This window comes from Leiobunum rupestre, chromosome 1, assembly GCF_980474605.1.
Source record: "Leiobunum rupestre chromosome 1, qqLeiRupe1.1.hap1, whole genome shotgun sequence".
In the NCBI taxonomy this organism is placed as follows: domain Eukaryota; kingdom Metazoa; phylum Arthropoda; class Arachnida; order Opiliones; family Sclerosomatidae; genus Leiobunum; species Leiobunum rupestre.
In genome coordinates, this window is record NC_143384.1 from 13279240 (window position 1) to 13295681 (window position 16442).

Below are 16442 nucleotides of genomic sequence, written 5' to 3' on the forward strand. Positions count from 1 at the left end.
GCTCCAAATGTTGCAGAGATTGAAACTCAGTTCGCTAAGAAAGGAATCATGCTCGCCTTCGAAATCGCTGCGGGTAAAGCAATCGGAGACGTATACCCAGATATCAATGTCAAATTGTGCTGTTTTAACCTAGTTCAGTCAGGACCACCCAATTAGTGAAAAATATTACTGAGACATTTGCTCTAAATAATATTTTAAAATATTTGAGAGGCGTTTCAAGAAATGTGAGGTTTAAAAAAATTAGTGTTTTAAGTCGGAAAATTTTCCGGAAGATGACCGAGGCCTCTTTTTCGGAAATTTCCGTATTTTTCCGAAAAAAATAAAAACAGTTTTCATTCCATGATTAGTCTAATACATTGTTTGCAAAATTTAACTAAAGCGGCATTTTCGCCTCTTTTTTTCGAATTGGAAAGTAAAACTAAACCTCTAGACTAGTTTAAACTAGTAACACTATTAATGTTTTGTAGTATGTTTACTGATATTAGACATTTTATATCGATAAAAAGTTCAAAACATTAAAAACCCTTAAAAAGTAATTTATGTGTAAATTTTTAATTTTCCGATTTGCGACAATTTTCTGGAAATTTTTCCGCATTTCATTTCTCCGGAAAATTAACAACACTAAAAAAAATTAAAAATTTTATTGGTGAGATTTTATAGAAATGAGATTTTTTCTTCGATCATGAGGGGATTGGGTGTAAAGTACAAAATCTTCTCAACATAGGCATACTCCCGAAGCACAAATAAATTCATTCTGGTTTTATTTAATCCATTAAATATTTTCGAGATAACTATTTTGAAGGTCGAGAACGCCATTAAGGCAACCCGGATTAAGTCAAGGTTTTGGCGCTCGTTCTTTGCGAGTGAAAACCAAGCCTTCACTATTATTTCTTCGTTCCTTTCTCGACCCAAATTCAAATCATAAACAACAGAAGAGTTCCTCCTAAAAAGGACCAAAAACTGAAGTATAGGCTTCCGCACCTTTCAACGCGAAACCTTTCAACAATAAAAAAAAACATTTAGGCTAGTGTCTATCACGTTTCGCTCCGTGACCCGATTCGGTTTAAACGAGACGTCCCCGGTTGACCCCAACCTGGCGTCTTTCACCGGAACGCGGCCTCGTTTGACCGCGCTGACAGGCCCTCCTGTCCACGGTGGTTTTCAACGCCATTAATCGCGACGATGGCGGACCAGAAGAGATTTTTTATTCCTTCCACTTTTTGTTGTTTTTTTAATCCGACGATTAATCGTTTCTTCCGCCGTCAGTTACTCTCCTTCTTCTTCCCGTTGCCACGGCGACGGTTTACTCCATCCGCCGCTCGAGCTACCGTCGTCACTATGAGCTGTTGTAGTAAACGTTTTCGCAATCAAATAGAATGCTTCCGCGCGGGGTGGATGAATGGGGAGGAAGATAACAAGCGTGAGGCGGATGGATGAAAGATGGGATCGGGAGATTTTGGAAAAGGCGCTCATTTTTTCAGCCGAGCTTTATTTTCTGAAGATTGGTGTAGTTTATGAAATGGAGGCTGTTGTGTTTGAAGAGCCCGGGAAATGTTAAAGTGTAACCTAATAGGTAAAAATGTTTAGGGAACAAAATGTTGAAGAGTAACCCACTGTGCGGAAAAGTTTGGAGGCCAAAAATAGGTATATTCCTATTGGGTTGAATTCCCAATGGATCGAATCAAAAAATGTATTTTCCCAATTGATCGAATTCTAATTTTGCAATCCCATTGGGTCGAATGCCATTTATTCGAAAAAGTAATATAAAATTGAAATCTGTTTATTTCGTTAGGTTAGGTTAGGTTAGGTTAGGTTTCATGCTTTCACTTGTGAGCAAACAAAATGTCTGTCGAATGGGATTCGGTTGAATGAGAATCGACCCAATGGGACCAAAGCCCAAAAATATGTTCAGGCTTTCGACCTCGTACACTTTTCCTTTGCACGAATTCCATTTTATCCTTCCGATTGAGCGCGATTCACTAACCATAAAAGGCCCCGCTGGTTCTACCATTTGAATATCCCCACCCTGGACTTTTAAGTAACTGCATTTTTAAGAGAGGATAATTAATGGGTAAAGCTGGACTGATGCTGTGGAAAACTCCAATATTTCTATTTTTTTCATGGTTTTTATTGTAAGGATTTCGAGGTACAAACGTCTTTCTGTGTATTGCCTCTCTGAATTAGTTTTGATTGAAAACAACAGAGCAGAAAAAAGCCAATACGCCCAAGACCAAATCCGACCAAGTCTAAAAGCCATAAACGCCCAAAGACAAAACCGATAAACCCGACTAAAACGTAAACCACTCCAGTACGCCCAAAGACAAAAACCAACCAAGTCTAAAAGCCATAAACGCCCAAAGACAAAACCGATAAGCCCGACTAAAACGTAAACCACTCCAGTACGCCCAAAGACAAAAACCAACCAAGTCTAAAAGCCATAAACGCCCAAAGACAAAACCGATAAACCCGACTAAAACGTAAACCACTCCAGTACGCCCAAAGACAAAAACCAACCAAGTCTAAAAGCCATAAACGCCCAAAGACAAAACCGATAAGCCCGACTAAAACGTAAACCACTCCAGTACACCCAAAGACAAAAACCAACCAAGTCTAAAAGCCATAAACGCCCAAAGACAAAACCGATAAGCCCGACTAAAACGTAAACCACTCCAGTACGCCCAAAGACAAAAACCAACCAAGTCTAAAAGCCATAAACGCCCAAAGACAAAACCGATAAGCCCGACTAAAACGTAAACCACTCCAGTACGCCCAAAGACAAAAACCAACCAAGTCTAAAGCCCCATTTTCATGCTCGCTGGTAGCGGGTAAAAATCGTCAAAATCCGCTTCAGCTATACACTTTTTCACTTTCCGCGTCGATCTGTTTCAAACAGATAATTTAGCTTTATTTTCACGCTTGCGAGTGGCGGAAGCGAATTTTGACGATTTTTATCCGCTATCAGCGAGCATGAAAATGGGGCTTAAAAGCCATAAACGCACAAAGACTAAACCGCTAAACCCGACTAAAACGTAAACCACTCCAGTACGCCCAAAGACAAAAACCAACCAAGTCTAAAAGCCATAAACGCCCAAAGACAAAACCGATAAACCCGACTAAAACGTAAAAAAAACTACAATAAGCACGAAGACAAAAACCGACCAAAACGACAAAGTCTAAAAGCCATAAATGCCCAAAGACAAAACCGATAAGCCCGACTAAAACTGACAACAACCGACCAATCCTACTAAACCGTAAAAAACTAACCAAAAGTAAAAACGTAAAATACCGACCAAAATTCAAAAACCGAATCATTATATTTTGTTCCCCATATTTAAAAACTTTGGGTATCTTGGCCAACTTCTTAAGGATCTTTGTCCGTGGGATAGAGCCTTCGAGAGCTAGTTTAGGTTTCTGTTGTTATTCGGAGACCGCGCGGCCGGATGATTTCCGTTGGCTTAGTCTTAGATCCGCAAAAATGGTTGGCGATGGGTTTTGCCTGTTATGGATTACTTCCCCTCTCCCTCTAGATGCGCCTTAAGGAGATTTGCCGCTCTTTGAGCCCCTCAACGTCTTTCATCGCTCTGACGGAAGGAGCGAAGAACAGAGGCGTTAGAAGGAGAGGTCACGTTTTTTTGCGCTAGTGGTGCGAGTCCACTTTGTTCTTCCGCATCAAGGCCAATCGTGACCACGGGCCGAAATGGGGAATATTATAGGGACGCTTAAGGAATACCATTAAAGGGGGATAATGCCACTTTGTTTGCTCACTCAGGAGGGGCCGAAAGGTTTCCTCGTGTTAATAGCTATTGCCTACGTTCGCTGAACTTACCCTTTGCATATTAGTGCAGTGAAACTAGTAATTAAACTAGATAAATTTGCTATCGCAAGAATCTCAACGGTTCCTTAGTTCTAGTTCAAAAAATGAGAGCAATTCGAAAAAAGATAGTTAACCCTAGTACCTTTGTCGGTTTTGGCGAAAAATCTACTTTAAGGGGCAAAAACTGCACTTTTAATAGATTTCCCGGACAAAGACAACATTGTAGCGAGGTATATCTTAACGGTCTCTAGCTCAAAAAGTGCCATCAATTCAAAAAATAAAAAAAAATTGCTCCGTTGGTTTAGCCAGAAAATCCACTTCAAGGGGCAAACGGGCATTTTTCAATACTTTTTCGGTTAGCATAGACAAAATTGTTATAAAAGACATCTCAACGGTTTCTGAGTTAAAATATGAAATTGAAAAAACAATAGGTTACATCTTTACCTCTGTTTGGTTTGCCGGGAAAACCACTTCAAGGGGCAAATCCAGCCCTTTTCAATACATTTTTCTATAACCTAAACCAAATTGTAAAAAACGGATATCAGAAGAACCGAGGTAAACTATTTTATTTTTGAATTATTTATGAGGTGCGGTTTACAAAATAAAGTATCGCAAAAATAGGCTTTTTCGACAACCATTCCCCTAGTGACAAAGAGTTACAATTAGAAAGACCCACGTAAAATTTTTTTTTTTTTTAAACCTACTACGCGTTAGTTATGGCGAAATGATTTTGAGTTATAGTAGTAAATTTTAATTTTCATACGAAAATCAGACATTCTTGTAATTTTGCTACAGCCAAACACAAAGTCGCGCTAAGACCTTTAAGCCTTCCAGTTTAATTTGTTAAGAATGTCAGTTTGAATCAATAAAATGAAGGGGTAATTCACCGTGAAAAGTGGTTTCGAGCGACACTGTGACCTTGGTTTTACGGTTGTATTACAATAGTAAGGTAATAATAATCAGCTAGGTTAATAACCAAGGCACCACCTTAGGCTCAAGACATCTAGTGACTTTTAATGCCTTAAACAGGTGATCGGGTTACAATGCATAGGAGGGTGGTGGCAAGCCCTATACTCCACGCGAGCCTACACTAACTATTACCGTTAACTTCTACAAGTTTCGAAAACGTTACGTCAAGCTAACTTGGGAGCCCCAACGAAACCACCACTCAAGCTCTCCGGTATCCTTAATCTCGACGGAGAAGTCCGCATTTTCGGCATTAATAACTGAAAGCACCCGCTAATAACAAATTGATCGCGTTCGCTTTAAACAACCACCTCTCGAGCCCAGACGACTCAAGTTGGGAGTTGGGCTGCTATTCGAACCTGTTACTTTATATCGTTTTACGGCTTTCGCCCTCGCTGCCAAGATGATCAGACTAGATGCGCCTTTGATGTTTAAAGAGGGATAAATGCCATTAGTCATTTATTACTTTAAAGTTTTGAATCGATAACGACGCCAGATTACGCGGGATTTATAAGAATATGAGCTCAATATCCCGCCTTAATAATTAATAAGGCCGTTGCAGACATAGGTAAACCAAGAACTGATCGAGGCAGCTAAGAACAAAAGTTTTGTAGGAGCTATAGTTTCAGAAATAAGCCAGCTTTTTCTAACACTAGTGAGCAATCAGTTTTAATATATTATATTATATTATATTATATTATATTACATTACATAACATACATTTTATTATAATTTAATATAATTTTGTAACCATATTATTATTATACTATTAAAAATTATAAGGTATAATAATAATATTGTAACAATCTAATATTATTTTTATACCTTGCTATGGCCCGCCACTCTGCCAAACTTTTTGACAGGCAAATGGCACCCCTAGCTACCCTGCGGGCGTAATGTAGACCTATATGAGATATGAAATTTTCCAAAAGGAGACGCTGCATTACCCATTTGATTTGCCATGACAAACGAAAATGTTTTTGACCACTTAAAACAAAAAATCTCCATTTATTGGGATTTTCTCGGTTTCACAGGGTTCTTCCTACGGATTTTTTTTTAATTTGTCCACATTTAGGTCAATTTCATCAAGTTTGGGTAAATAGGAACATTATTGGGGTAAAATAAGGAAAAACATTTTCGGTTGCCATGGCAAATCGAATGGGTAGTGCAACGTCCCCTTTTTGGAAATTTTATATCTGATAAATGTATACATTGCGCCTACAAAATCGGCAATAAACACCTCGGGTACTCTTCTTGTTAGTATAATCATTAATTTCAATCAATTATAAATAATAAATCAGACATCGAAAGATGTAAACATGAACTGACGAGGAGACTACCCGAGGTGATAATCACCGATTTGGTTGAAACTAGGTGGGTATGTAGATCTTATAGTAACATGAAATTTCACCAAGGGAAAAGTTGCAATGGGCATTAGTTTTGCCATGGGAACCGAAAATGTTTTTGACAACACAGTATGTATATTTTCCCATTGAAAATAACATGGGAATCTGAGCGCTTCTAAGCCCCCCCCCCCCCCCCTGTGAAAAATGTAAAAAAAAAATTAAAATTTCAAAACCAAAAAAAAAGATCAAAATTGACAAATGAAATTAAATTTATTATATTTTGTTGAATTCTGGTCAATTTGGTCAAAATATGTAAAAATTGATTAGATTGTTATTTTCAATGGGAATATATACATACTGTGTTGTCAAAACATTTTCGGTTGCCATGGCAAAACTAATGCCCATTGCAAATTTTCCCTTGGTGAAATTTCATGTTTCTATAAGGTCTACATACCCACCTAGTTTCAACCAAATCGGTGATTATCACCTCGGGTAGTCTCCTCGTGAGTACGAACAAGAGATTTTACGTATCAATTTCCAGTATCTCCTCTTCTCTTTAAGATTGTGGGCGGAGCTACAGATTCAGTAATAAGCCACTGTCCCCGTCTGTGTGTCACTTATAATATGATAATATGACTAAATAATGCTCGTAACACGTACACTTGACTGGGTTATAAGATATTTTGTATATTCGTTTGTTTCTCGTAGCATCATAGACATTCGTTATAACGTCCGCCATGACAGTATTTTACATAACAGATCACGAGGCAAAAACACGACATGATCCTGAGATTCAAATAATAGCGTGACCACAAAAATAATCTTAATGCCATGACCAACGTAAACTGGCTACCATGGCAACGAAAACAGGTCACACACACTCACGAGCAGGCAATGCATTGAAATGTGAACCCGAGATACGAATGACAAGAATTTTGTGAAAAATATTAATCAACGACACATCTAACACTTGTAAGTGCATCATCACGTGGTTCGATTTTAAAATCTGTATCAATATCAGCAAGAATGTATTTATTTATACTCAGGGAGAGTGAATATGTCGAGATTATTTTTAGCGTTTCTCCAATTCTACCCGTTGCCCCCCCCCCCCCCCGGTATGCTCTTCCTATTTAGTAAAATCAAATAATACTGCAATCTCATTGGTTCTTAAAAATTACGTTTTCCGACGAGATTAACGCTGCTGCGAGGACGCAAAAATAAGACCGCCTCCTTTTTTCCTCCCCCCCCCCCCCTTAGCGTGACGGGGTTAGGGGCTCAACGTGTCCGTCGATAGTCTCGACATATTCATTCTCCCTGAGTATAAATAAATACATTCTTGATATCAGGAAGATTTATATCTGACCATGGATTATCTCAGAAGGGCGCACCAGCTTCGACTTCAGGGGCAAATACAACGTGGATTTAAAACAAACCATCGTGCTATTTTGTAAACGTCTATTGGCGAATAAACAACCGGTATGTAATTAAAATAAACACTTTATACCACTATTAAACACGTAATATAAAATGTTTGAATATTTATCTCGAGAGCAGACAGTATTTTATTTATAATATTTCAGAAATTCGCCAATAGAGGGTAACAGTGTTTCAAGAGTTATCACTTTTCTTGCCCCTGAAAAGTCCGTTTTTACCCCCCGAAAACGTGTCTTCCCCCCAGTTAGTTAAATGCCTCGAAACAGAAGTCAAACTTTGGAGATAGCGTGGTAGAAGGCAGCCCGCGAAGTGTCCTTTAGTAATTCGTCCATGATCTGACACGCGAACGGAACAAACACGTGTTTCTAATATAATCGCCTCAATAAACATGCAATAAATAAATTAAAAAGGGTAACCACAAAAAAAAAACAATTTTTAGATAACTGAGCTCTTTTTAGATGTCGTTAACATTCTGAAACATAGAAATTATCTAAAAATCGTGAAAACCAATAGGGAGCTAACAGTTCTACGTCTCACGACGTCACCCATGCTTTTTCCTATTGAAAAAAAATTATACCCAACATGGCGGCCAAAGCCAAAGCTACGGAGTCTTAGCTCCCTATTGTTTCTTTAGTAGAAGTTTTATTTTACATCAACCATCGCTTCAAATAGTGTTAGAAGGCTTTTGTAATATGAAGTGTTGTGATTATTTATTCTTTTTTCACCAAATGGTTTAAATTGGCGCCATCTGGTATAAATAAAAGCGTTATAATGGACAACTCTCAAGTGCTTCACTCTAAATGTTCGTTTCTCTGAAAGCGTGCATTTTTCGGATCGATAATATTCATTTTCCATATTTTGGCGACGGGTTCTCGATCCGAAACAGAATTAGCGGGGCAGCCGGTTCATGTCCACGGAACGCTATAATATAACAGTTCCTGTATATCAAATAACGGGTTGTCAAAAAAGCAAAATATAGTTCGGCGCTTAGGTTGCCATCTACATTCGTGAAACCGAACATTTGGCGAGAAAAAAGCAGTAAGATTAATATTAACATAATTTTATAAGTTTAATATATAATTAAATTTAACTATTTAGTATTCAATATATAATTTAATTAAACTATTTTTTATATTGTATAATTTAATTTAACTATTTAGTATTCAATATATAATTTAATTAAACTATTTTTTATATTGTATAATTTAATTTAACTATTCAGTATTCAATATATACTTTAATTAAACTATTTTTATATTGTATAATTTAATTTAACTATTCAATATATAATTTAAGTTAACTATTTAATGTATAATATAATTCCACTATTCCATGTTTAACTTACTTTAATAAATTCATAATTTAATTTAACTATTCCATATATAATTTAATTTAATAAATTTATTTTTAATTTAACTATTCCATATATAATTTAATTTAATAAATTTATTATTGAATTTAACTATTCCATACATAATTTAATTTAACTATTCCATATATTATTTAATTTAACTATTCCATATATAATTTAATTTAACTATTCCATATATAATTTAATTTAATAAATTTATTATTTAACTTAACTATTCAATATATAATTTAATTTACTATTTAATGTAACTATTTGATATATAATTTATTTAATAAATTTATTAAAATACAATACAATTTAATATACTAAAATATAATAAAATATGAAAAATCTAGTAAAATGTAATAAAATATAATTAAATATAATATAATAAAATATAATAAAATATAGTATAATAAAGTAAAATAAAATATAATGAATTATAATAAATATAAAAAATACATTATAAAAAAATAAAATAAAATATAAATTAATTATCAACTTGAATTTAATATTTATTTAATTCTAAAATTCCTCTTTAAGTTAATAGTCCCGGTAGATAGAGGGCTCCTTATTCATAGAACCGACAGCGACGAAGTCCTCTGTGTACTCTCCCTTTATAGCCTGGGATCCAGTTTAGCAATCGTGTCAACTAAAACATGAAACAACGAAATTTGTTGAATATGTCTCTTTGTCAGAGTGTATTTCTACCAGTAGATGTCGCCGGACTAAAATAGAATAAAAAATTCCGAAACTTGCGTAAAAATAAACCGAAACAAATGGATAAAGCTTGCCATTCTTCTTCGTGTTCCGAGACGCGGGAAGACTTGAAGGCGGAGATATCCCGAAGCTTTGCTTTGCCGGAAACACAAACACCAAATAACCGAAGACAACGGAGGCAAATTGAGAGGTTGGGACGGTTCCATTTGCGTGTCACGAATTTATGGGAGTCAGCAGCGGACAATTCGGACGAAATCCCGGAAATTGACTCAGGAACAGACAATAAAATGAAACAAAGCAGCCAGTGCGGCAGTATTTTTGCATTAGCTTTCTTTCTACCTGAGTGATTAATTAAATTTCTATTTGGATCGCGAAGGCTTCCCTTTTTGGCCATTTTCATCTCAAAGGCGTTTGGACATTTTCGAGGTTCATCTTTATTTATCTCCGTCTGATTTTGAGATTGTTGTTAATTTAATTATATTATTTAGTATTAACGTTGATTTATATTAATTGAAACGTTAAGTAATCATTAATATGTAAATAGTTTTAATTACCTTTGAAATATTACGAAGGAAATGGTGCCTTCTGTAAAACTATCAGAATCCATTTTTTATTTTATCGATTTCGAAAGTTCAATGATTGACTGATTTGTGATTTTATTTAAAATTATCAGACTCGATTTTTTTAAATTTTATCAGACTTGCATTTTTAAAATTATCAGACTCAAAATTATTTTAATTATCTTATTCGATTTTCATATTTATTAAACTCGAAAAGTTTTAAAATTAATTGGTTTGAGAGTGTTTTTAACTATTAGACATAACATCTTTTTATTTTTTTCAAATATGTAAAATTATCAGACTTCAAACATGTAAAATTATCAGACTTCAAATATGTAAAATTATCAGACTTCAAATATGTAAAATTATCAGACTTCAAATATGTAAAATTATCAGACTTCAAATATGTAAAATTATCAGACTTCAAATATGTAAAATTATCAGACTTACAATATGTAAAATTATCAGACTTACAATATGTAAAATTACCAGACTTAAAATATGTAAAATTATCAGACTTCAAATATGTAAAATTATCAGACTTACAATATGTAAAATTATCAGACTTCGAATATGTAAAATTATCAGACTTACAATATGTAAAATTATCAGACTTACAATATGTAAAATTATCAGACTTACAATATGTAAAATTACCAGACTTAAAATATGTTAAACTATCAGACTTCCAATATGTAAAATTATCAGACTTCCAATATGTAAAATTATCAGACTTCCAATATGTAAAATTATCAGACTTCCAATATGTAAAATTATCAGACTTCTAATGTGTAAAATTATCAGACTTCCAATGTGTAAAATTATCAGACTTCCAATGTGTAAAATTATCAGACTTCCAATATGTAAAATTATCAGACTTCAAATGTGTAAAATTTCCGGACTTCAAATACGTAAAATTATCAGACTTCAAATATGTTAAATTATCAGGCTTCAAGCATGTTAAATTATCAGAAAATCGTCTGGATTTTGTTCAGATACTTAATAATAATAATAATAATTATAATCAGCTAGGCTAATACCTATGGCACCACCTTAGGCTCAAGTCCTCGTGAAATGTTTAATGACAGTAATTCATGGGGTCGTATTTTACTGCGTAGGAGGGTGGGGGCAAGCCCTTCATGTAACGTCAACAGCTCCCTACACTCCCTATTTCCGTTAAGCTCAACACGTTTTTATGGATGGGGAATCCTTTAACCAGTGGGGAGAAAACTTGCAAAGTCACCGCAAAAGGAGTAGCTCCGAGTTTTCACATAAAAGTACGCTAGCTATACACTCTTTTACGCGCGTCTTTCCCCCCATCAAGGACCCTCCCACGATTTTCTCCACAGGCAGCTGCCATAGACGTACTGCACGTAGCTCTTCCGTTTAAAGTTCTTTCCCCCAAAACCCGTTATCTCGCGTGTAGCACGGTAATGGCGACTCCCATGAAATACGCGCGTAAAAGAATCTATACACTTTGGCTCTCATACATGATACGCAGTAACATGAAACCTCGATGTATCTTCAGTAGCGGTCTCTTAATGGTTCAATCTAGGGAAGTTAGGATTTTATCTTCTGCCCAAATCGCCCCCCTTTAGCTCACTGAAAGACATTACGTCTTTACAATCAACTATTAACTGGGCCCATAGCACCCAAAAAAAATTTAAAGTAGCTATTTCGAAATTAAATTAAAACTGCCGAGGCTTAAATGATTTTTTTTCGTCCGCTGTCTGTTTGATTTTTATCAGGCTAGTCTTTTAAAAATCACCTCAAGTCAAAAAAGGAGCGAAATTTATCTTTAAGCCTTTCGCCAAACTTGATAATCGCTTACCTACCTGCCCCGCCCTCTACCGGAGGTGCCCATTAACGGAGTAGCCCTAAAAAGGGGGTTGCAAGATGGGGCTCAAAACGGGGGAACCCAATTTCTTTTGTGGCGGTGGTGACATTAAAAGCTTTTTTCGTCAAAGGATTTTTCAATTTTCTTTCTTGTTTTTATTTTTGAACGTCTTTCGATTGTGGGCTGAATAAATATTAGGGTGATTAAAAAACCAATTTAAGACTTTTGCCTAGTTAGTACTGGACTGTAATGAAAGCTATTTTAACTTTATTTTCATTTTGTTTTGTTTCGGTTACGTACTTCGTTTAGTCAAGGAAATCTATTACTTTTTACTTTGAAATACAAATACCCTCTGCAGATATTTCTTTCATTAAAATTTGCTCCGTATTATATTCAACTGATAAACTTGTACTGTAAAAAGGGTTAAATTCAATTGTGCATTGTTTTAGTTTACTGTTGTAACTACTTAATTTATAATATTCTGAAAAAATTATAATCGGTTGTTTCGCCTCAATTATTTTAATTTTAATTAAAATTTTATACCGGGCGGGATTGAACCGTGATTACGTTTTTAGTAAATAACTCTGAATTGCGGAGATCTATCTTTAAGGGTCATCTCGAGAAATTAATACCACTAGGGACAATTCTTCCGAGGAGAGGTATATTTTGGCTTGCCAACTTGTTCATTAATACTTCAGAACAAAATGTTCGCTTTGGTTTACTCCAGGAAATTCAAATACCAAGTTTAAAGCGTCGTCTGAAATGAGTATAATATTTTAAGTTTAAAAAAAACATTAGCTAATTAGTTAGTATTCATAATTTGAAAGCGATGTGGCTGATACGTTCTGTGTTAGTTAGTCACAATAGAACTTGCATTGGTGAACGGTAATAGTGAGATAATGGAGCTCCTGGCCTTTGTGGCATCTAGGAGCAACAAACACAACACCCCACAAAAGGAGAACGCAACCCGCCAAAAGTCGTGCATTTTCTTGCGTACAGTTTACATTGGTTAGACGCGTTAGCGCCTGCTGCCGTCGGAAGGGGGAAATTCGGAAATTGTCTTCCCCCTTTCCGGAAAACCTTCAGCGTAAAGGCTCTTACAATGAAATTTGTACACAACACTGCGTTGGAGTGTTTAAAGGCTAGCTGCGTTCTCCTTGTGTTTGTTGCTCTAAGGTGGCATGAAGGGCTTGCTACCATCCTCCTACGAAATATAACCCGAAATAATGGCATTCAAAGTCGCACGATGACTTAATTCAATGATGGTGCTTTGGGTATTAGCCTTATTAATTATAGTTTAATATATGCAAAACTTTGGTTTTGATTAAAATGGAACGACATCTTGGAAAAGTTCGAAATAAATTAAATCCTTTAAATAGCTGCTTTAGCATTTAGCCGAGGCTGACTATTTTTGCGTTCACTAGTGACATCACACTCAGTAGATGTATAATTTTTCGTTGAAATTCGACACCATCTTGGAAAATGGTTGATACAAATATATCGTTTAAGCGATAGCTGCCGTAATATTCAGCCAATTTTAGCTCGTGGTAGATTAGAGCGGTTTTGTGATGGATTTTGACGCCATCTTGGTAAACAGTTGATACTATATCGCTACCTCAGAGCAAAAGTCAAACAAGTTGAGATACGCGACTTTTAATATTTCTGTGATAAAAAACGCAAATAAGTAGAATAGTCCATAATTATGGTCCATTTTTAATCACTCTTTTCATTGCCGTCCATAGGCAGTTCTTCTTAACTTAATAATACTCGAACTCATGCATTAATTTTTATTACTTTTTAAAACCATTTGATAGCGTATTTCCATTACTATAGCTCATGGTTCTAAAATAGTGTTATTTGGAATTGTTTTTAAATTCTATGGAATAACAATAGGAAAAAGCATTGCGTTTCGCGGGGACAATAGTCCTAAAATCAGGTCCGACAAAAGAGTGGGGAAGGCGGTACAAATAACCGGGGCCCGTGCAGCCTTTGGGGGCCCTATTTGCAACGAACTAGGTATACTTCTTCCATAAAAAGGATAGCTTTATCCAATAGAATAAGGTGGTGCCTTGGGTATTAGCCTATCTGATTATTATTATTATTATTAGTCACGGTTCTATTCGGTCACGAAATTATTATTTTCCGGGGCCCGTGCAGCTTCGTGGGCCCGATTTGTAGCAAACTAGGTATACTTATCCTATAAAATACATGACTATAGAAAATAGTCACGGTTCTATTGAGACCCGATATTAATATTTCCCCTGGGCACGATTTGTAACCAACTAGGTATACTTATCCCATAAAATGTATAGCTATATCCTATAGTCACGGTTCTATTGGGTCACGGATTCGCTCCCGGCGGCCCGGTCTAAGATTCAACTAAATCCAAAGGACCAAATGATATATTTGCAAGATCTACCGCGCCTGCGGAATTGTGTTAACCCGCCAAGAATCGTATATGGAAAATTAAGCGTTGTTTGTTTCCTTCTATTCGTCTCGTGCCAAAATTGCCCACGCATTTAAATATATACTCGATTCATTTTTCAATATTCTCCATCTCCATCAATAAGGAATCCCAGCCCGCCCTGCAGCTTATTCCACTCGCCAAAGAGAGGAATTTATCACTCTCAGCCCCAGGATCCCGATTGAAAATAATCCGACCTCCTTCGAAGTTTCTTAATTCGATAAATGTATCTTTACCCGGAGTTTCGCGTTGGTGCTTCCACCTTGAGGCGTTTTAAGAATGATGTGGACGAAAAATAATACAATGCTTTCGAGGAAATTGAAAACGAACCTGCATTTTAATTTCATTGTGTTTCTTATGAAATGGAAAAATATAACGGCTACTTCGTTCGATCCCCACACATGGTTTAAACTAGAAAAGGGTTCCTCGCGAAGTCTTTGAACTACATTTTAGACTTTATTAGAAAAATTGAATCAAGTAGATGGTTTTAGTGAAGTGGAACTCGTTCGGCGGAAATAATGCACTTTAATGTAGACTAGACTAAACTAAACACGGTTGAAAGGTTTTCGCATTAATATATGCAAAACAAAACGAACTTTTTGGGCGGTTTTAAAGGTTTTGCAATTCAGATTTACAAAGAGAACAAGCTGGTCAAGCCAAATTAAAGAAAATTTCAAAAGTAGCTTTTTGTACATTTTATGACGAAAGCTAAGATTATCCATTTCGTTATCATGGAAAGCTACAGCTTTCACTAAACAGTATTCATTCGAGAAACCAGCGTGAAATTTAATTTTCGAATGTTATTCAATTAAAATCCGTAGATTTTTTTAAACGAATTGCAAAAATAACAATTGTACAAACAACCAAGGTTTTGGGGGGCACGTGACCCCAGTTTCCCTTAGCTACGCCACTGCGAAAGCTGTAACTTTACATGATAATTGGACGAAAATGGTAGCTTTCATGTGCACAATATATTATTTTCACAAAGCATTGAAAGTTTATTTTGTCTTGCCCAACTTGCTATTTTCAATGTTGTTTATTTCCCTAAATGAAATGGTCCCTTTTAATCGAACTACCAGTAATCTAAAAATTGATATGCCTATATTATGCCCTGTATAAATGAGATGGCATTAATTGATATTGCGTTTTAATTTCAGAGGGTTTCGGATACGAGGGTATTGCAGCTGGCGCCATCTGTGGATCATCAAGCGGCGGCTATTTTGTCCATCTTGAAACGATACAATTGGAAACGATTCTCGGTGGTCACAACGGAATTGGGTGGACACGATAACTTCATTAGGGCCATTCGAGAACAAGTTCATCTGTCTGGAAAACCAAATTTGTAAGTTCTACTAAGAAAATGCAGATTTGTTGGCAGTTTTGATTCGCAATTAGGTTATGATACGATAAGTTTGTTTAATGAAACTAAAACTATATTATGCGTTCTCAGTCCAGCCTGTCCAGGTCAGTCGGATTCAATTTGTAAAAATCTCTTAAAAAGTTCTAATCGTGGTAGAACAGACAATAGCTGATCTTATTGTCTATTTTGAAAACGTCGTTTTGAAATAAATGAACGAATTTATTAAAAATATTTTATACAGGGTGTCTTTATTTGATCAGCCCAGGAATTTTTCTCAAAAACTATACCTTCTAGAAATTTTTAAACGAATCATAAGTGCAAAAATAAAGCTTTCGGAAATTCAGTTGGCATAAATTAGACATTTTGTAGACCCTAAAAACTACTTTTTCTTGTTTAATAAAAAAAAACACCAACATTTTGTCTCTAGAGAACGTGTGCGGGGTTCTACTGTAATTCCTTATAAAATTGCACTTGTTCTAACATTTAATTTGTAAAGGTAAAACAATGATTTGGCTCAAAACATGTTCATTTTTCACAGACAACCATTACAATAATATGAGGCATAAAAACATTTGGGTAGTACCAACTTG

General features: G+C 35.6%; 1 protein-coding gene across 3 annotated transcripts in view; it reads left to right on the forward strand.

Moving 5' to 3' along the window:
• Positions 1-16442, forward strand: part of LOC149961125 (glutamate receptor ionotropic, NMDA 2B-like) — a 176902-nt gene that overhangs the window by 129457 nt on the left and 31003 nt on the right. For all 3 annotated transcript variants that reach the window (XM_090175008.1, XM_090175000.1, XM_090175015.1), the window contains one exon: positions 15650-15834. In XM_090175008.1, coding sequence (XP_090031134.1) covers positions 15650-15834 — 185 coding nt within the window. The remainder of the gene's footprint in view (positions 1-15649; positions 15835-16442) is intronic.